Genomic DNA, 21,817 nt, shown 5'->3' on the forward strand with positions numbered 1-21,817 from the left:
TTTAAACTCTATTCACTAGAAGTGGTCACAATATGAATATATAGTGCCATTAAAAAAACTGGCATTTTTTTATAAGAAAAGACCAACTTCAATTGACCTTTCAATACAAAATTTGAACACTTTGTTTACTCAAATCAAAAGCATTCAGTAAGGCTTTCAAGGATTTCAATAAATTTCTGCGATAAGAATATTTACTCAAATTTGAGCATAGTATATCTTTAACTATACTTCTTGACTGTAGGATATCTTACGGTACAAAAACATAATTTACAGGTACAAAAACTATGTTTATGTCAAATCCTAAAGCTTTTAATCCTTGCAAAATCTACTAAAAAAAAAGTGCAGCTTACTTAAACTATAACAAACTGAAAAACTTAAATGGACTTGTCTAGTTTCCATTTTCTGGAGCAGTCCGTTATCAATTTTGCGGTATATCAAGTCAAGTTAAAAAATTTAGAACCTTGTCAGTCAGAGTGTATTGATGAGCAGACTTGACTGAGTGTATACTGAGGGAAAAGGTAAAATCTTTTTTCTGTTCCAGCATGGTAAAGGTGAAAGTGACAATATGTCAATCCAAGGGAACAAGTGACAGTCAAAATAAGATTACATTCTGCCATTATTTCTTTCAATTTTATAATTTACTAAGTCTTAACAATACAAAACCCACTTTATCCAGGAAAATTTCTGTTAATATCCATCAGATATTACCTGTAACATTCTGGGGCAAACTTTTTTACATTTTAAGCATATTTATATTTTATCCTTATCAGCTGTTAGTCAATGAATTAATTACAGTCAACCTTTTGAAATACATGTATATAAATTCAGCTCAACAGGACGATGAAAAAAATGAGCATAATGTCACTTTAAAGCAAAACTTATCACATCAGGACAACACACTAAAATTCCCATCTCTACCTATACATATGTTACTCAAAATGTCAAAATTTAACATTTTCAATACCAAAATCAATCAAATGTGTCCTATTTCAGCTAATAGCCAAATATGTTTTGCAGAAAACTCAAACTTAAAAAAAATGGATGCATTGAAAAAATGTTCAAATCACACTTTTCATCTGATCAAAATGGTATTATTGATGTAATTTATGGGGTAAATTCGCCAGGTGATGTGATGGTGGTGTTTGGACTGCCGGCAGGACTCGGGGGTCGTACATTCTTGAACTTATTGATCAATGCCCTGTGAGAGGTTCAACTGGACCTGTATACTGTCTATCAACCTTTGACACAGTCGGTGTTCCTCCTGGTGACCTGTAAACATTGAGAGCGTCTTAAATCAGTAAGTAGATCTACTACAATACAAGGGTTATAATTAATATGTGTCCCCTTATGAGAGCCATTTAAATAGTTGTATTAAGGGGGAGACAGGACAGTTTGTTGCCAATATGTTGCGGCTACTTTATAGCATGTCGCAGCTACTTTATAGCATGTTGCAGCTAGACTGTAGCAGGCGAAACAAAAAGGTCACTCGGATTTACAGTAAACTTTTTATTTTGCTGCTTGATTTTTCCTCGCACTGTTATACTTTAAACTTCAACTTTCCAGCTTTAGGAAAGGAATAAAACTTCTAATACCTGTCTGTACATTTTTTCATGCATGAACAGGTAGCCAAGTTTGTTTGTTTGGGTTTTAGGTCACACCAACACAGTATAAGTCATTTGGCGACGTTCCTGCTTTACTGGTGGAGGAAGACCTCAGGTGCCCCTCCGTGCATTATTTCAGGCACAAACCAGAGTAGAACCACCGACGTTCCATAAGCTAGCTGGATAGCTTCCTCACATGAAAGAATCCAAAGTCCCTGTCGGGATTCGAACCCAAAGCAGTGAGGTAGCCCATTAGACATCCGGTAAGAAGAGGGACAGTTTTCTGATGTGTTAGAAGTCAAATGTCTCTGATGATCTCTTGGGATCATTGATTACAGCATTTTTAAATCTGGACAATTGAGTACAGCTCAAACCAATGCTAGGGGGATGTGAGGGATGTTGCACCTTTTCATTATCCCTCATGTACAGGCTCAATCAAAATCAGTCTGCAAATTTCATGTAATTTTGTTGTTATAATTAATGCTTCAAAGGGATCACCCTTTTTCCAGATTTTTTTATTTCATTACTTAAACTTAGGGTGTATGGTCACCAAGTAAGAGAATGCTTGTGCCCCTAGTGTATATAAATGCCTTACTTGTTTTCATCCACACATTTCAGTCTTTTCCAAGGATTAGATGACAGTAACTCTTGATGGAGACTTGTAAATGAACAATCTAATTGTGGAGTCGAACCAAGAATACTAAAAACGAAGATTTACAAAACAATATAAAAACCACTGTTAATCAATATTGGTGGACAGGACTTACATATTGTATATTTTCCCCTGTATTTGTACAAAATTTGTAGTACGTTCACTGGCTGTGTGGGATCAAACCACATCGGGGGCAAGCCTCTTTTTCTTGACCAAAATATTTATACTCATTGCTTAATACAGGTTGTTTACAGGAACAGATTCAAGTGTGTTTCAATAAGCTTATAGGTTCCAGGCAACACAAACTAAAATAAATTTGTATTAATAAAGTTTGTAGTACAATATCCAACTCCTAAGAAATGACAAATCAATAGAAGTTAGAAGACCTACTATATTGTATTTGTATTATGTCAAAAGAAGATTTAATTTTGTGAAGGTTTGGAAAGATACTTTTTATAGGGAGAAAGGCCCCTTACTAGCATAGAATAGTACTGGTTAGGGAAGTAAAATTCTGGTGAGCTGTAAGACAAATATAAAACATAGACTTACTCGTCTGATTCCTGCATCCTTGTTTTCTTTTCTACCCCAGGTGTCTTAACCTGAAAGAAATATAATACAAGTTAAAAATAGACTAGAATATAGTTGCATGCCTCCAGATGAGCCAAAAATATATTCAAGAAAATCAACTTAGAGAAAAAATAAACAAAGATTTTAAGAAAAGTAGAAATATTCACAATTCAAGTAATAATTTACATATATGCATTTGTGCAATGAATGGCTGATTTTGCAGTATTAATCACCATATTTGTGTGACTAAAGCAGTAAGGGCTATTTTTGTATCATTTTTTTTCACCTTTATTGGTAATTTATTTGGATTGAATGTGCCTTTTGCAATGTGTAAATTTCATTCTTAGTTTACAAAGCAATATTTTATATTTTATTCTAACACGACCCACATTTTTCCGCATTGAACATAGAAAAACCCAAAGTGTGTGTTATTATGCAATAAAATCACAGTTTGACGTTCTATATTTAGCCATATGATGTATAGTTTATCGCTTGATAACATCACTGTTTGTCGTTCGGATACGCATCATTATATTACTCGTGATATAATTCCTCACATCCAAACTCCAAACAGTGATATGTTATTGAGCGATAAAATCAGACATGCTGCTTTAACAGTTATAGGGGCCAATACATAGAAAATGTATTTATATAGATATTTCCATACTTATTTCAATGTAAAATATAATTCATTTGTTCACTCTACACTATTTAACATTTTAAAACATTTTCAAAAATTTCATGAATATAAGCATGAATCTGGAGGTGTGCTGCTTTTTAAAAGACCTTTTCATCTTTGTTAATTATCTACCTGATTAAGCCTATTCTGAATGGGTGTCAGTGGCTTTCTTCCTTGTATTTTTATCTGAGGTGTTGTTCCTGCAACAAATGGAGGGACAGGTGGGGGAGGCGGTGGTGGTGGCATTGGCACACCATTACAACCCTTTGCCGTCTTCCTTGATGGGGTTCCATTTGGGTCTTGAACTTTTCGTATCCTTTTCTCCTCCAAACGTTTGGACACTCTCCTACCTTTAGTCTCTGAAAAAAACCAACAACTTAACACTTCAGACTTTCAAAGCTCTATCAATTTTAGTAATATGTCTGACACAATTGAAACTTATCTATTAAACAACAAGATATGATTGTAAAACATGTATGCCCCCTATCGGCAGCCAATTAGTCATGTGATCAGGTTATTATGCATGACTTCTGACCCAGTGAACAATTATTAAGGGTTATCTAGTATCTACTGGTCATGACTAGTCACAAGGTAATAATTATTGTGACCCCATAGGTTGTGTGCAGCAATTTAAGTTATTACAAATCTTACCAAATAATATATGCATAAATTTTATGAATCATGTCGGCCTCATTAATGACAGCCAAGTTGTTATATTACATAAGACCTTCAAATGTGTATACCAAAAGCATTTTTAGTTTAATTTTAAAGTATGAACCAAGGCAACTTGAGTTGTTGAGTTATTGGTCAGAAACTGTCATTAAGTACAAGGTCAATATGACATTGACCCCTTGACCCCAAAATCAAAAGGGGTCATAACTGGTCATGACCAATCATCAAACTAAGTTTGAAAATCCTAGGCCTAAGCATTCTTTAGTTATTGATCGGAAACAAAATCAATAGGAGTCATCTGCTGGTCATGACCAATCACCATACCAAGTTTGATGTTCCTAGGCCTAAGCATTCTTTGGTAATTGATTGGAAACCGTTTTTACCTACAAGGTCAATGTGACCTTGACCTTTGACCCCAACATCAATAGGGGTCATCTGCTGGTCATGACCAATCATCATATCAAATTTGAAGTTTCTAGGCCTAAGCGTTCTTAAGTTTTTGATTGGAAACCATTTTTACCTACAAAGTCAATGTGACCTTGACCTTTGACCTCAAAATCAATAGGGGTCATCTGCTGGTCATGACCAATCATCATACCAAGTTTGAAGTTTCTAGGCCTAAGCATTCTTTAGTTATTGATCGGAAACTGTTTTTACCTACAAGGTCAATGTGACCTTGACCTTTGACCCCCAAATCAATAGGGGTCATCTGCTGGTCATGACCAATCATCATACTAAGTTTGAAAATCCTAGGCCTAAGCGTTTTTTAGTTATTAATCGGAAACAAAATCAAGAGGTGTCATCTGCTGGTCATGACCAATCACCATAACAAGTTTGACGTTCCTAGGCCTAAGCGTTCTTTAGTAATTGATTGGAAACCGTTTTTACCTACAAGGTCAATGTGACCTTGACTTTTGACCCCTTGACCGCAAAATCAATAGGGGTCATCTGCTGGTCATGCCCAATCATCATACCAAGTTTGAAGTTTCTAGGCCTAAGCATTCTTTAGTTATTGATCTGAACCGTTTTTACCTACAAGGTCAATGTGACCTTGACCTTTGACCCTAAAATCAATAGGGGTCATCTGCTGGTCATGACCAATCATCATACCAAATTTGAAGTTTCTAGGCCTAAGGGTTCTTAAGTTTTTGATTGGAAACCATTTTCACCTACAAAGTCAATGTGACCTTGACCTTTGACCTCAAAATCAATAAGGGTCATCTGCTGGTCATGACCAATCATCATACCAAGTTTGAAGTTTCTAGGCCTAAGCATTCTTTAGTTATTGATCGGAAACCGTTTTTACTTACAAGGTCAATGTGACCTTGACCTTTGACCCCTTGACCCCAAAATCAATAGGGGTCATCTGCTGGTCATGACCAATCATTATACTAAGTTTGAAGTTCCTTCTTTAGTTATTGATCGGAAACCGTTTTTACTTACAAGGTCAATGTGACCTTGACCTTTGACCCCAAAATCTATAGGGGTCATCTACTGGTCATGACCAATCACCACACCAAATTTGAAGTTCCTAGGCCTAAGGGTTCTTTAGTTATCACTTGCAAACTATTTGGTCTCTTCTTTGAAGTGGGGGCATAATAATATATGACGTCAATAAACCAAATGATGTCAGGAAAATAATAATTACTTCCAAGCTCAATGTACTTCTACATATTTATATCAATATTCTTTTTTATATGCATGTTAGAATGAAAAATGATATTAAGTTTTCTTTAATTTTAGTGTAATAATGCACAGTTTATTGTTCAAATACTTTGTAATTAATCACTCAGGAGGGCCTTCTTAGTAACAAAAATGTCATACATGTTATTTCAATATTTAACAGCTTGAGAAAAAAACAACTTTTACCGAGTGAGGTATCAAAAGCTTTCTGCATGTTGTGTTTTAAGTCTTGTAGATGTCGGTCTCTCTCGGCCTCAGATACTCGCACCAGTGGACTGTTCTCTCCATGGATCATATCATATACCTTCACCTACAATTATAGAGAAATATGGAATCCCCAAATAACGCACAAAACAACAAAATTAACAAGAGCTGTCACAGGAGACAGCGAAGCTCGACTAATAAAATACTGGACGCAGTAAGGAGGACAAAACTATGAAAGAAAAATCAATTATGTATAATTATGTATTAAGTTATAGTAAAAAAAATAACATTTGTTAACATAAATTCCAAGATCAAGGGGAATAATTCTAGAAATAGTCATGCTAGAGTTATGGACCTTGCCACACAACATTTGTGTAATGATAAAAAATATATATTTGAAGTTAGAAGTAAATACCTTAAAAAGTAAAAAAGTTATTATATTTCTTAAAGAAAATCCTAAGTTCAAAGAGAGATAAATCTGTAAATATTGCTACAAGAGTTATTAACATTGTCACATATTAAAAATGTAATTGATGATAAGGAATAAGTATTTGAAGTTAGAGATAGATACCTTTAAAAAAAAGTTATAATAAAAAATAACATTTTTCTAGTAAAAAAATCTAAGTTTATGGGGAGATAATTCTTGCAATATTGGTGCTAGAGTTATGAACCTTGTCACATAAGATGTGGATGATGATAACATAAACATATTTGAAGTATGAAGTTGATCCCTTTAGAAATAAATAAGTAACAGTAAAAAATAATATTTTTTATGGAAAATTCTAAGTTCAAAGGGAGATAAATCTGAAAATATTGGTGCTAGAGTTATGAACCTTGTCACATAAGATGTGGATGATGATAACGTAAACATATTTGAAGTATGAAGTTGATCCCTTTAGAAATAAATAAGTAACAGTAAAAAATAATATTTTTTATGGAAAATTCTAAGTTCAAAGGGAGATAAATCTGAAAATATTGGTGCTAGAGTTATGAACCTTGTCACATAAGATGGGAATGATGATAAAGTAAACATATTTGAAGTATGAGGTTGATCCCTTAAGAAATAAAGAAGAAACAGTAAGAAATAGTATTTTTTGAGGAAAATTCTAAGTTCAAGGGGAGATAAATCTGAAAATATTGGTGCTAGAGTTATGAACCTTGTCACATAAGATGGGGATGATGATAAGGTATATATATTTGAAGTATGAGGTTGATCCCTTAACCCATTACTTCATATACACGCCTTTTAACGCCTTTTTCACCCCCCCCCCCTTTTTGTTGTCTCAAATGATGAAAAATGCCTTATTTAGGCCCCAAACACTTGTTTTTGTTTGAGAAATGTTGTTAAAAAAGTGACATCTTTTTCGGCGCGGCCCCCCACCAAAAGATACATCAGGGGGTTGCCAGAAGGGGGATGTGCCCCCTTCTGTTTGGGGGGGGTTTGAAGGGGGGCGGAGTCCCCCTCATCGCCAAGAAAATTTTGGACTTGTGAGAGGCTGAAAAAATGACCCCAGATTGATCATAAGGTAACGTGTACCAAAACGCTGAAAAGCATTTGACTCTATCTCAATCCATTGAGAAGTTGCAGCACTTTGAAATCAATTTTGATGGAAAAAATCAACGCAAAATAGTGATTTTTGGCAATTTTGAGATGTCCCCTCGTTGCCATGGTAACAGAAAATTTAAGCCTGAGCATGTTGTTGCAAGGGCAATGGTCCAGTCAACATTTGTGCCAAGTTTGATTAGTGTTGAAGCAGTTTTTATAGTATTATAGCAATTTGAACTTGTAACGGGAGACTTTTCAATGAAAACAGCCATTTTTCACAAAATGCTCATGAAGCAATGGGTTAAGAAATAAAGAAGTAACAGTAAAAAATAGTATTTTTTAAGGAAAATTCTAAGTTCAAGGGGAGATAAATCTGAAAATATTGGTGCTAGAGTTATGAACCTTGTCACATAAGATGTGGTTGATGATATGGAACATATATTTGAAGTTTGAAGTTGATACCTTATGAAAGGACAAAGTTATAGTGAAAAATATTTTACTGCACCAAAACTTTAATCTAAAATCTGGACGCGGACGCCGACGCCGGGGCGAGTAGGACAGCTCTCCATATACTTCGTATAGTCGAGCTAAAAATGTTGCAGGCTTGGTTTGATTGAGCCTGTTCATGGACAGTACTGGAAAAGTGTCCCAGCTTAAGCAGTCTTCAACATTTAATATGACATGGTAAAATTTGGAATTTTGAAATATCTTCAGATGTATTCATACTGCAGTTGTCACGGAATCTTCAATGTGACATTTAAGTGGCATTCCTTGAGTGGCATATGTTCCCTAAGTAAAAGAATGTGTGTACCGTAAGGCATAACAATAATGATAGGCAATAAATTTCAAAACTTTACCTCTTAGTTCATTTAATTGTTGATTATAATATCAATATGATATATTTTTTATTTTATTCTAATCTTACCTTCATAAAAGAAAAAACACTGCCAGTTTCAAGGTCCTGCCTTTTCTTTTTCTTCAAAAGAGTTGTAAATTCATCTTTATGCATGTCCAAATAGCCCATTAAATCCTATTTAAACAAGCAATTATCATAGCATTGCAAGCAATCCATAAGTCCCCTACCGGTTAGAACCCCATCAACATTCTGAAGGGCCATTCACTATTTTAAGTAAATTTGTTGGAAAAGTTCTTTAAAAGTGATCACAGGAAACAGTTTTTATGAACAGACAGATAGACGGACTGAAGGACACTCTAAAGTTAATATTTGAAACATCCCTGTTACCAAAATATAACATTTTAAAAGCAAAATTCTTAAACAGGAGATAACTCTTGAATTAAAGATGTAATTTCATAAAAATTTTCAGCTCTTTTTGACTAATCACAAATATTGTTATATTTGCCATGTTTTAAGCCTATTTGTTGCCAAGGCAACTGATATTTTTTCAAAATAGGAAGAACAGATAAGACATGCATAATCTCAAGACTGCCATCTACCCATATGTCAAGTTTCATAAAAATATTTCCAGTACTTTTTGAGTTATCACTGGATTCAGTTTGTGTAAAATTTGCCATATTTTCAGTCTATGTGTTGCCATAGCAACCAGAATTTTCAACATAGGAAGAAAAGAAAAAGACGTGCATAATCTCAAGACTGCCATCTACCCATATGTCAAGTTTCATTAAAATATTTCCAGTACTTTTTGCTTTATCACTGGATCCAGTTTATTTGTAAAATTTGCCATATTTTCAACCTATTTGTTGCCATAGCAACCAGAATTTTCAACATAGGAAGAAAAGAAAAAGACATGCATAATCTCAAGACTGCCATCTACCCATATGTCAAGTTTCATAAAAATATTTCCAGTACTTTTTGCGTTATCACTGGATCCAGTTTATGTGTAAAATTTGCCATATTTTCAGCCTATTTGTTGCCATAGCAACCAGAATTTTCAACATAGGAAGAAAAGAAAAAGACGTGCATAATCTCCATACTGCCATCTATCCATATACCAAGTTTCATTAAAATATTTTCAGTACTTTTCAAGTTATCGCGGGATCCAGTTTTGTGGACGGACGGATTGACGGACTGACAGACGGACGGACGGAGGGTAAACCTAAAGTCCCCTCCGGTAAACCGGTAGGGGACTAAAAATATTTCTATTTTGAATTACAGACAATCAACATTTCAAATATAATATGCAGTAAAAGTACAGCAGATCACAAATTAAACCTTTCAAAACTATTGAACTCTTTCAATTTAACATTTAAAGGAGATATTTCACTAGAAGCAAGCTTTAAATAAGCATAAATCAATGCTGGAAGACGCACTTGGAGCAGAGGACTCAATTATTCCACATTGTTAAAACTAGAAAGTCTTAAAATCTGTATGAATTGCAAGCCAACCAAACCAAATGTTTACGAAAATGTATTTAGATTATAAAGAAATACACTCAGAGTTAAATTGAAACTGATTTTTTTCACAAATTTTATTCAGTTTCTATCGGTGTTATTCTGTACTTTATTTGTAGTTTTGAATAATAAACATGTAAAAAAAGCAAATGTGCTAATATCGTTTATCTTCCAGGGGTCTGCTTAACTAGATGTGCTCCAAAACAATGAATCAAATGATACTACATGTACATTAATGAATCGAATGATAATACATTACATTAAGAGCCTTTTCTGTTTCCTGCTCGGCCTGATTCTCGTACTCCTCAAGGGTGACAGGTTTACAGTACAGAGTTGTTGGTTGGTCAGCCTCATCAAACTCCTCCCCATCCTCAACTCCTCTTATAGACAATGTCTCTAACCGAGGTGATGTCATCGTGTCCTGAATTTATAATAGTAATGATATTTTACGTAAAATTCAACAGATTTAAAATATTTTGCACAAAAACTTTGTTGTTTAGGTGTATGACTAAAATATGTCAATTTTGACTAATTTTAACACTATTCATATGGAAATGTGCCATTACTGTGAGTGAAATAAGTGATGACGCAAAATTAGTGATGCTGACTATACAGTACTCCCTGCGGGTACCGCAGCATCTTTGCCAATTCCGGCGTAAAAAGAATATGTGTTAATTTGCACAAGTAATTATACATATCGACTGTTTTCAAAATTAAAGTGAAACCAAGTGTTACTTTCTGTATTGGGGACAAAAGCCAATATGTGATTCCTGTCCAAACTGGGTATATCTGAAATATTGTTCTGATGGGAGTATTTAACAGTATTGATAGATGTCCTCAGTGTAAACAAACTGACTAATGTAACAGACAGTTTAAAAGGGTGTTTGCTTGACTCCAGACCTGGGGTCTTGACTCATGAAAATTGTCAAATGTACTCATTTAACACATCATAAAATCAGCTTGCGTCTGATAATTTCCGATGGATGCATGGAAAATTTACTATTAGTCAATCAATAAGTGTTGCCGCCAGAATTTCCTATCAACACAGCAATTAGCCTACAGGTACAGTAGGCATGACGAATTATCTGCATTAAAGCGGTTTAAGCTAATCACTGAAAAATAATTAATATGTTTCTTTCAAACTTGATGTTAATTAAAGCATAATAAGCCATTATATATGATACAAATCAAAATAAAAAAGATTTTGGTTGCCTTTTTTCTCATAATTATTTCCCTTTTTCCCCATTTTCAGGAAACAAAATACCGTAAAATCTCGACTTAACGTCCCCACCCTAATTAACACCCCCACTCACTTTTGAAAACCTCATGTGTAATTTAAACTAAGAAAATAACTGAAATAAAGAAACTCTCTGACCAGTTCAGCGATTTATATTCAATATAAGTCCATTTATGAAAATATCTGTGAATCAAAACTTAAACACTTTAAAGTTCACTAAAACAGAGTGAAGTCCACTTGAAAACAGTAACTGTTATAAAAACACAAAAGGGTATTAAAACATATTTACAATACACACACTACCGATAGAGCATTGCACTCTAGCGTGGACAACTACACAGATGTGGAAGTGGGGTGTGTTGACACATTGTAAACAAGATATGTTTGTAAAACATGTATGCCCCCTATCGGCAGCCAATTAGTCATATGATCAGGTTATTATGCATGACTTCTGACCCAGTGAACAAACAATTAATAAGGGTTATGTAGTCTCTACAGGTCATGACTAGTCACAAGGTAATAATTATTGTGACCTCATAAGTTGTGTGCAGCAATTTAAGTTATTACAAATCTTACAAATAATATATGCATAAATTTAATGAATCATGTAGGCCTCATTAATGACAGCCAAGTTGTTATATTACATAAGACCTTCAAATGTGTATACCAAAAGCATTTTTAGTTTAATATAAAAATATCAACCAAGGCAACTTGAGTTGTTAAGTTATTGGTCACAAACCATCATTAAGTACAAGGTCAATATGACATTGACCCCTTGACCCCAAAATCAATAGGGGTCATCTACTGGCCATGACCAATCATCATACCAAGTTTGAAGTTCCTATGCCTATGCATTCTTTAGTGATTGATCGAAAAACCGTTTTTACCTACAAGGTCAATGTGAACTTGACCTTTGACCAATTGACCCAAAATCAACAGGGGTCAGCTACTGGTCATGACCAATCATCATACCAAGTTTGAAGTTTCTAGGCCTAAGCGTTCTTAAGTTATTGATTGGAAACTGTTTTCACCTACAAGGTCAATGTGACCCTGACATTTTGACCCCTAAATCAATAGGGGTCAACTGCTGGTCATGACCAATCATCATACCAAGTTTGAAGTTCCTAGGCCTAAGCGTTCTTCAGTTATTGATCGGGAACCGTTTTTACCTTAAATGTCAATGTGACCTTGACCTTTGACCCTTGACCCTAAAATCAATAGGGGTCATCTTCTGGTCATGTACAATCATCATATCAAGTTTGAAGTTCTAGACCTAAGCGTTCTTAAGTTATTGATCGGGAACCGTTTTTACCTACAAGGTCAATGTGACCTTGACCTTTGACCCCTTGACCCAAAAAGCAATAGGGGTTGTCTGCTGGTCATGACCAATCATCATACAAAGTTTGAAGTTCCTAGGCCTTAGCGTTCTTAAGTTATTGATCGGAAACCATTTTTACCTACAGGGTCAATGTGACCTTGACCTTTGACCCCTTGACCCCAAAATCAATAGCGGTCATCTGCTGGACATGAACAATCACCATACCAAGTTTGAATTGCTAGGCATAAGCGTTCTTAAGTTATTGATCGGAAACCATTTTTACCAACAAGGTCAATGTGACCTTGACCTTTGACCCCTTGACCCCAAAATCAATAGGGGTCATCTGCTGGTCATGACCAATCATCATACCAATTTTGAAGTTCCTAGGCCTAAGCGTTCTTTAGTTATTGATGGGAAACTGTTTTTACCTACAAGGCCAATGTGACCTTGTCCTTTGACCCCTTGACCCCAAAATCAATAGGGGTCATCTGCTGGTCATGACCAATCACCATACCAAGTTTGAAGTTCCTAGGCCTAAGCGTTCTTTAGTTATCACTCGGAAACCATTTGGTCTACGGACCGACGGACCGACAAGTGCAAAGCAATATACCCCCTCTTCTTTGAAGTGGGGGCATAATAAGACACATTGTAATAAGGTAAGCAACATCATTGACGTCAGATTGTCAGCAAGATAAAAGGTGTCAACTGCAAGGAAGTTTTAGGAGGAAAATTCGAGACAGCTCACGGTATAAATCAAAGGTGTCATGGGTTTACAGGATGATGATTTGTTTAAACAGGACTTGTGTGGATTTTTTTTACATCATTTGAAGAGAGAGAAAAGACAATCATTTTCACTACTGGTTGGAGAGATAACTCCGACACTAAATCAAATATTTTTTGCAATATTTTAATTATCTTCCAGTATATTTTAAATATTGAACCACCTAAACAAAGTTCAGTTCAAAGGCTTTACATTACACCACAAAAACTATGTATGAAAATGGAATCTGGTACTTCTTGAAGGTCTTGAATGAGGTATACAAAACATGGTCTTTTTACCCCACAACAGTAGATAAAGTCGACACTTAAATTTTTAAGTAAAAAATGACTGGAAAATCAGCATCAATAATTTATTTTTACATCTTATATGGTTTATCTATTTTTTGTAAATATTTAAACAATTTTTCAAAAATCTTTCCCAAGTCAGTGGCCTGTGGTCAATACATTTCTAACTACCTTACTGTAATTTAGTAAAAAGAACGTTTTGAAGCAGTTTTTGCCTACAAAAAGTTTAGGTTATTTGAAAAACATTAAAAAGTCTACCAAATTATAACAAATCATCACATTCTGTCCTGTTCCTATACTGTTAGGTGATCATGTGCATATTTGTTGAAAAACAAAGCTAAAACAATTATATTTATCAAGTGACGGGGTTATCTATGCGTCGGCGTTATCTCTCCGACCAGTATGCCTTTTTTGTTGATCTTGTCTATTTTTTTAATCTTTATTAAACGCCCCCCTTTTGAAAAATGTTACTCCCCCGGGGGCATTAAATTGGTATTTTACGGTATTTGAAGCTCATAAAAATTATGTTGTACTATGTAAAATTCTTAATATAATGATAATCATTGCCCAACTTATTAATCGTGCCAAACATGAAAAAGGGGAAATCATTCTCACAAAAGTGACAGTAACCAAATACTTTTCTTTCTATTTATGTCATATATAATGCCCAATAAAAAAGCAAAGTTTCAAAGAAATATCATTATTATTTTTCTAGAAATATGAGTTTTTATGTCATAAGCCCATGAATCGGACATTTTCACCAGCCAGTTTAAGTGGTTCCACTAGTACCATAATGTCCTCCCTTTGAGTAACCATTTAAAATGACTTTGGACGGGCGATGTCTTTCCCCAACGGTTTGACAGTACCATAAAAAATGTCAAAAACTTGACCAATATAGTCTTGCTGAAATCTTGGGTCGAAATAAAAATGGTGCGAAAAGACGCCGGTACGAATACATTTTGTAAGTTAAGTACCGTATTCAAGCTAACATTTATTAATTTAAATTTGAATCGCAATCATTTTTCATACCTGCAATGTAATACAAAAAAATGGTGTTGAAATTACAACATCAAATCTTTCCTTGTTCTTGGATCGGTAATGTAACGATTCGCCACACTAACGATTCGCCACATAACGATTCGACACAGAGTAATAACGATTCGCCACAGTTAAATAACGATTCGCCACGTGTTCAAATACAAATTTTTTTCACATCTGTTTTCAAACTGTTGATGGAAAACTTTTTTCCATTTTATATTTCATTTGTTAATTACATAAATTAATTACACTTAATACACATTTTATTGAATAAAAACACACGAAAACCAAATATTTTATTAACAAAATTACATAACCCATTTTATAACTTCGTTATTTATATAAACTGGAAAAATATACGTGTACGTATATTTAGTTTGTCTTGTAATTTGTCTTTGAATTTCTGAATATATTTAAGTGCCATTATGTTTGTAATGTTTTGTACACGGACAATCTTTAAATATGACATTTTTTAAATGGATAAGTCATGCCTTCTACTACCTTTAAGGTCTTTTCTAGTAGATGTTTTCATTGCCTACTTAAGTTATAGCCATACCTACAATTAGAAGAACTTCTTACGAATACAAACAGAACGTGTAAAGCGCATTACAACATAAATATTATTATTGCGAACTTTTGGAAGGAATTTGAATTTGACCATCTTTTGAATTTCATGAAAAAAAAAAATCTTGAAAGATTTTTCCAGCATTCTAAAGGATTTGAAAGTTAACTAATCCCGTTTGCGTCTACAGCTTTCTTTTTCTAGACATTGAATCAATTTGAAGGTATTAAATTGTAATGGCTAAAGTTATAAAAATAGATAAAAAAATGTCTACAAATTTAATGTGGGTATTTTATCTTTATTTATTTATATATTATTGTTTTAATGTCATTTAATAGTGTACTGGAAATAAAATTTCAAATGTCATAGATGCATATGGTCTACGAAATAAAATGTGGTCTCAAAGACTACTAAACAATGGATAATTAGCAGAGAAACATTTTTGGCAAGCCTTTCTGTTTTTATGTGACATAAATCAAATTCAACTTAAAAGATGATTTTCTGATTTCGTTATTTTTCGTTTTGTATACTATTTTATGTATGTGTTTAAGCTATTTAAACCCCTCTTAATCGGCATATATATCGGCTCGCTCAAATTAATTTGTAAACAAAACATAAGCTTAAGTGCCGCATTGTTTTGAAATCTGAATACATTGTCAGATAAATTAAAGGATTTATTTTCGGCGTCAATTAAATATTTTCTACAACAATCCTAATTGATTGGCTTGTGTTTAAATTAAAAGGTGTGACAAATGTTTTACATATGCGTTTCTTTAATCAAATTATTGTAAATCAATGAATACATGTTTTTTGCAATACTTTGTTTTAAATATTTGACATTATATTATAATATATATGAACTATATATTTATATATAAATATTAATTGACATATAATTATGTTATGAGTAATTTAATAATTATTTCAACATATAATTACTTCTTGATTTAATGTACTCCTGTAATAATGCTACCTTTGATAAATTGAAAATCCGCGATGGGGGCCTTAATTACTTGTATTAAGGAAACATTATTAAATTATTTGTCATTGTCAAATTTATTAAACAAAAGGGAAAAGTTTGTTGATTACTAAAAAATCATCGTTATAATCATACTGTGGCGAATCGTTATTTAACTGTGGCGAATCGTTATTACTCTGTGGCGAATCGTTATTACTCTGTGGCGAATCGTTATGTGGCGAATCGTTAGTGTGGCGAATCGTTACTAATTCCTAGGATCAATATATAAACAATAAAGTTTATTGGCGACGCCGGTGAGCGGCGTCGTCTTATATGGAATGCTTTTTATTTTTGCCTATGGAAGGAGCTGTTATTATTAGCAGTTAATTTCATGTTGAGTTAATTAGATTTATTTTGATTCGTAAAAATCAAGTAAACAAATATGTTGTTAATATTTGTATTTAATAACTTTATATAAAAAGCATGTGCAATTGTGATATTATTTTCACGAAATTGCAGGCTCAGTTTAACAGCTTGTCCCTTAGTTTTATATGACAATACTAAAACCCGGATTTCGAATATCGTTGTGGTCTACATCGATGCCGTAACCATTTTCGTTCATTCATTTATATATTTTCAAAATTTTCTTACAAGAAGAAAGTTCACCTGCAAAATGAGTATAAGGATAGGTAATGGACTGTTGTTTACGATTATCCTATTGATTTTATCCATATTACGTTGATCTGTTGCACAGAATGGTTGTTTTTTACAAAGTGTACCAGTATCCGGATGTTGAAAGCTATCCGATTTTCTGCAATAACTGCTGTCACATGGTCATCTATTTTTTATGAATACTTCACCATTAATTTGCAATGGCTTAATAAAACTGACTGAGCCTGCAACATTTCGTAATTTTAATGTTTAGGGTGTTCTCTTGGGTTTCAGGTTTTCAGTCTTTTAAGGGGAAGTAACTCATGTTTACTAAATTATTTGTTCTTTTCTGTCTACTTTATCTTTAGTATTACTTACTATTTTTTGTTTTTTATAAAATTTACCAGTTGTAAGGTCATCAAAAGCAGAGAGGCCCTGATGAGTGAATATTGATATTTATTATATACTTATAAATGAAATATTGAGAAATATTGATGAAATAAAATGCGTATTTTATTTTCCGTATTATCACTGTAAAAATTTATTTTTCACTGTAGTGAAACATATTTTCCGTATTTTCACTGGTGTCTTGCCGGACTACTTTCTTTTAAATTCTGCCAGTACACAAAATTTAAGGGAAAGTCTTTCAAATTTTATCGCAAAAAAGAGCAAAATATATATAATAAACAGAAAATTCAAGTTGTTTCTATAAATACATGATTTATTTTCATCTTGTGGCATGAAAATTACCATATTTCACTCGTGGCTACCGCCACTCATGAAATATTTATTTTCATACCACTCGATGAAAATAAATCATGTATTTATAGAAAAAACTTGAATATCCTCTATATATTTTTACTGGCTTGATATACCCTAGACCAGATTTTTCTAGTTTGTTCAGTTGGTACATACCTATAGGTATTCTGCTAGAGGCATTTTCTAATCACTATGTGAAATTATTATTTTCTATGTGTTTGTATATGAATTGTTACTAAAATAACCTTTGGTAAAAATGAAAAGTAGAATATTTAAGCTATACATATAGGTGCTCATTTTAAACACTTGATTACATTATATGCAGTTAGTTATACATTGTATAGTAAAGTCTAATGGAAGGTTAAAAGAGGGACAGTATTTGTTACTGTAAGAGATATGCATTTAATGTTTAGACACTAACACAACTTAATCTGTAACACATGATATAGACTATTTGAGATTTTTTTTTACTTTTATACTATACAATATCATGTATACATTATAGTTTTCTTTCTACAAGATTATGAATTCCTGTCAATAGGATGTTATATTTATTTTTAATGGAACCTGAGAATTATTAATGTAATGTGCATACAAGTGTATCATTGTATATGGATATAATGTGTATTTCTATATTTAAAGACTTACAGTTATGATGGATGAGACTTGCATTTAAATTAATTAATGATAATACATATATTGATCAGGCTACAGGTTATAGTTGTTTATACCCAGTGTTAGCTGGCTAATAATAGTATCTATAACAGAGTTTATATATTCTACTAGATTTTGAATTCCATCCATTAGTACCAATGTTAATGTTAGGATTTCATATTTATTTAATAGAAACTGGGAATTATTAATGTTATGTGCATACATGTATATCTTAGTATATTGATATGATGAGACTTATAATATTTCTGAATTTAAAGAGTTACAGTTATGTCATTATTATTAAAGGGATGATACTTTCATTTAAAGTTATAAATGATAATACATGTATTGATTGAAAATGTCCTGAAACTTGGATCAAGTAATATAATTGATAAAGTCTCAAAAAAATCATGTTTTGAATGGTTATTCTAATTTTTTTCTAACATGTGCATAGATTGAAAAGGACAGCTTCTGTCTTATCTTTTTGTAATTGAGGGACACCGGTCTCAATTTCCAAGCTTCAGGTCTCCTGAGTCAACCCGACAACAGACTTTTCATAGAGTAGATTGTTACTTGCCCTTGAATAAATTTGTACACTTAATTTTATAGCAGGTGATTTTTGCCACATGAAAACCAACAAAGTACAAAAAAGTAACAAGGCGCCAGACACAAAGTGGTGTGTTTGTTGCATTTTCATGTATTCGCCCAGTGCCCTTGATGCAAAATACAAAACAGCCTTCATAAAATTTCACAAAAATCATAGAAAAAGGGTTAGTTTTTTATCCGTACAAAAAATAGATATTGTACATGACTGTATTAGCACAGTTATGTTCACTTTCAAATTGACCTGTTATAAATAATGGCACAACCAATAGTTTACTGTCTAAGCCCTTTTTAGTAAAAATAATTATACATAATATATAAATTGTTATTTTAATTTAGACTATGAGTATGTAAGGTTTTTATTTCTTATTTTTTAATTGAGAATTAATTATCTGTTGATTTAAAATCTAAATATCTGTCACGGTTTAGAACTGTTCACTATTTAGGCCAGAAAATGTGTAAGCGTCCAGATAGTTCAATCGCTTACAGCCGCGGTACATTATTCTGTGGTCACAGGTTTGAGTTCTGGTCAAGCTGAAAAATTTCTCATCCAGTGACTGCATATAACCATGAGTTTAATTCACTATGCTCTGTAAACATCAGAAATTCAAGGACATAAACTAATAGAGTGGGGAAATATGTTGTGGTTTAGAACTATTTCATTATTAAAGAGAAAATGTGTAGCCGGCCGGATAGCTCAGTTGGTCTTCTGAAAGTCATGGGTTCGAGTCATGGTCAGGCAGTTTAAGTCAGGGTTTAGAAGTGGTTTTTCTCATTTAATAGATTGTACTTTATTTGAAATGGACAAAGGCAGTATTGCATGATACTTTTAGATCTACAAAGCATTTGATACAGTTGATCACACTATACTGCACATGAAGAAGTTATTTTTCTTCTTCTTCATGGAACTTGAAGTATCTGCCATATGTAATGACATTCTTACATGCTTCAAGTCTTATCTCTGATAGCAGCTGGTTGATGTGGCTGGTTCTCCTTCTACTACTGCTCTGAGTACCTATGGTGTCCCCCTGATGTTCATTTTAGGTCCTCTTTTATGTCTAATATATGTCAATGACATGTCTGCAACCTAAGCAATAAGCTTTTATTATATGCACAGGCACAAGTATCAGACATGGGAAGAAAAATATGACAAGATTGATAAAAAAACTTGTGTTCATCTTAAAATTGTCACAAACCAAAAAAATGTAAATAATGACCCCCTTTGAAAATATACTTTAAGTTAATAGTATATTTTTAAAGGGGGTCATTATTTACATTTTTTTTTTTTGGTTTTTGACACTTTTAAGATGAACACAGTTTTTTTATCAATCTGGTCATACTTTTTCTTCCCAGGTCCGATACTCGTGCCTGTGATTATATGATGATGACAGGTATCCTTGTATTTGGTAAAATAAATAGTAAGATTAGTTAATTGACTATAAATTGTCTTTGCATCTTGGCAAGACAGAGTCTTTTCTTTTTGGTTTAAGTTTCAACTTAAACTGGGCCTATCCTCCAGGTCACATGAAATGGTACTTCTATAAAGTACACATCTTTTGTTAAGTATTTAGGTGCAAACCTGGATCAAATTCATTTGGCGTCGCCCTTTGATGCTTTGCATCAATGCTTTTCTTGTTTATGTTCTTGAAAAATCTTCGTTTTGAAGTTACCCACTATTTTTTATTTTTAGTTTCGTATTTTCTATAATTCAAATAAAAGAGATATAAGGTGATTTTTCTTGTAAATTTAATTTTAAAAAATGTTTTTGAATCAATTTTACAGTAATATTTCGGATATGTGTTTGTAAGGACACTATTTTTTTTTCATTTTGAATTCGTTACTAATAAAGTGCCAACGCTACAGTAATTACGGTTTAATGATAAGTCGGTCCATCTTCCGTTAATGTCAAACCCCTTGCGAGAACGTAGATCGACATGTCTGTGCGTCAAAAATCGCAAAAAAGTTAAAAAGAGTTGTTTAAAAGAGAGGATATTTTAACATTTAAAAATGTTATTTAACAGGGGCTGGAACACTAGGGTGAGTCATGTTCGATGCAAGCTATGGCTGGACTGAACTGCTCTGGGGTAGGGAGTAGGGCAACTGCATGGTTCCAGTGGTATACCGTCCTAGGAAAGAACGAGAATTTATAATTGTCTGAAGTTGCTGTGAATAACCTATAACATAAGGCATGGCCATGGCGTGAGATTCGCAACAATTACCTTTCCTTTTTTGTAAATTTAGAAAGAAAGAGTGATCTAACAAAGAAAGTCATAAATTATATCATAATTTGTGAAATTAATCTGCTTACATGAGATTTATGATATGCCACTATAGAAACAAATTAAGTTTTGTAATAGAATTAAGAATAAATTAATGAAGCTTTCACTGCCAATAGCATATTCCTTAAAATGGCGGAGCAAATTTGTAACCATGATAACCGCCGTATGAACACATCTGCGGATGTTTCTAAATTCAAAATTTTACTATTTCGCGTTTAAATGTTGAATTCTGCTTAAGCCGGTGCTAGGGGGCGTGGACGGTAACTTGCACTTTCCAGTACCGTCCATGTACAGGCTCAATCAAACCGAGCCTGCAACATTTATAATTTTGCCGTGTTGGGCTTTCTTTAGGGATTCTGTATTTATCTATTTTATGATCACATCCGTGTTATTTGTGCCGTGTGGCGGCTGTAAAAAGTCTCCCCGTACATTTAATCAATGATGTTATATTTTCGATCCTTGAAGATCGTTCAGCACGACATTATTGTTGTGCTTGTGGTATTTTTAGGTTCAACTGTTCGGCATTTTCTAATTGGGTGGTTCCAATATTCGTACTACAATAATGTTGAATCACCCTTAGGATATGTTGCCTGCTTTTTAAATTTGTCTTTTGACGTCTTATCTGTGATATGCAGGCTTCATAACCTCTGATCCCCTTTCAAAATTCCATTTTATTTAGTTCCGCCCATTGTTTTCTCGTTTAGGGCACACGCTTTTTA

General features: G+C 33.3%; 1 protein-coding gene across 1 annotated transcript; it reads right to left on the reverse strand.

Moving 5' to 3' along the window:
* Positions 1-453: 453 nt before the first annotated feature.
* LOC132748416 (shootin-1-like) lies at positions 454-14,686 on the reverse strand. The gene is made up of 8 exons (XM_060738025.1): positions 14,624-14,686; positions 10,234-10,395; positions 8,530-8,634; positions 6,041-6,164; positions 3,632-3,858; positions 2,803-2,852; positions 2,197-2,301; positions 454-1,269 (listed from the first exon to the last, which is right to left on the reverse strand). Exons 2-8 carry the CDS (start codon positions 10,387-10,389, stop codon positions 1,191-1,193), a joined length of 846 nt encoding a protein of 281 aa, XP_060594008.1. The 5' UTR covers positions 10,390-10,395; positions 14,624-14,686; the 3' UTR covers positions 454-1,190.
* Positions 14,687-21,817: the final 7,131 nt, after the last annotated feature.

The sequence above is a fragment of the Ruditapes philippinarum genome, unplaced genomic scaffold, assembly GCF_026571515.1.
Source record: "Ruditapes philippinarum isolate M1 unplaced genomic scaffold, ASM2657151v2 ctg1484_1_1_1_1, whole genome shotgun sequence".
In the NCBI taxonomy this organism is placed as follows: domain Eukaryota; kingdom Metazoa; phylum Mollusca; class Bivalvia; order Venerida; family Veneridae; genus Ruditapes; species Ruditapes philippinarum.

Excerpts from the sequence above, each read along its gene's own strand:
- LOC132748416 (XM_060738025.1), bottom strand. The coding sequence starts at position 10,389 with ATGACATCACCTCGGTTAGAGACATTGTCTATAAGAGGAGTTGAGGAT. Across the intron at positions 2,853-3,631 it reads TTCAGAATAGGCTTAATCAG|GTTAAGACACCTGGGGTAGA; the intron begins GTAGATAATTAA and ends TATTTCTTTCAG. Across the intron at positions 2,302-2,802 it reads AGGATGCAGGAATCAGACGA|TATTCTTGGTTCGACTCCAC; the intron begins GTAAGTCTATGT and ends CTTCGTTTTTAG.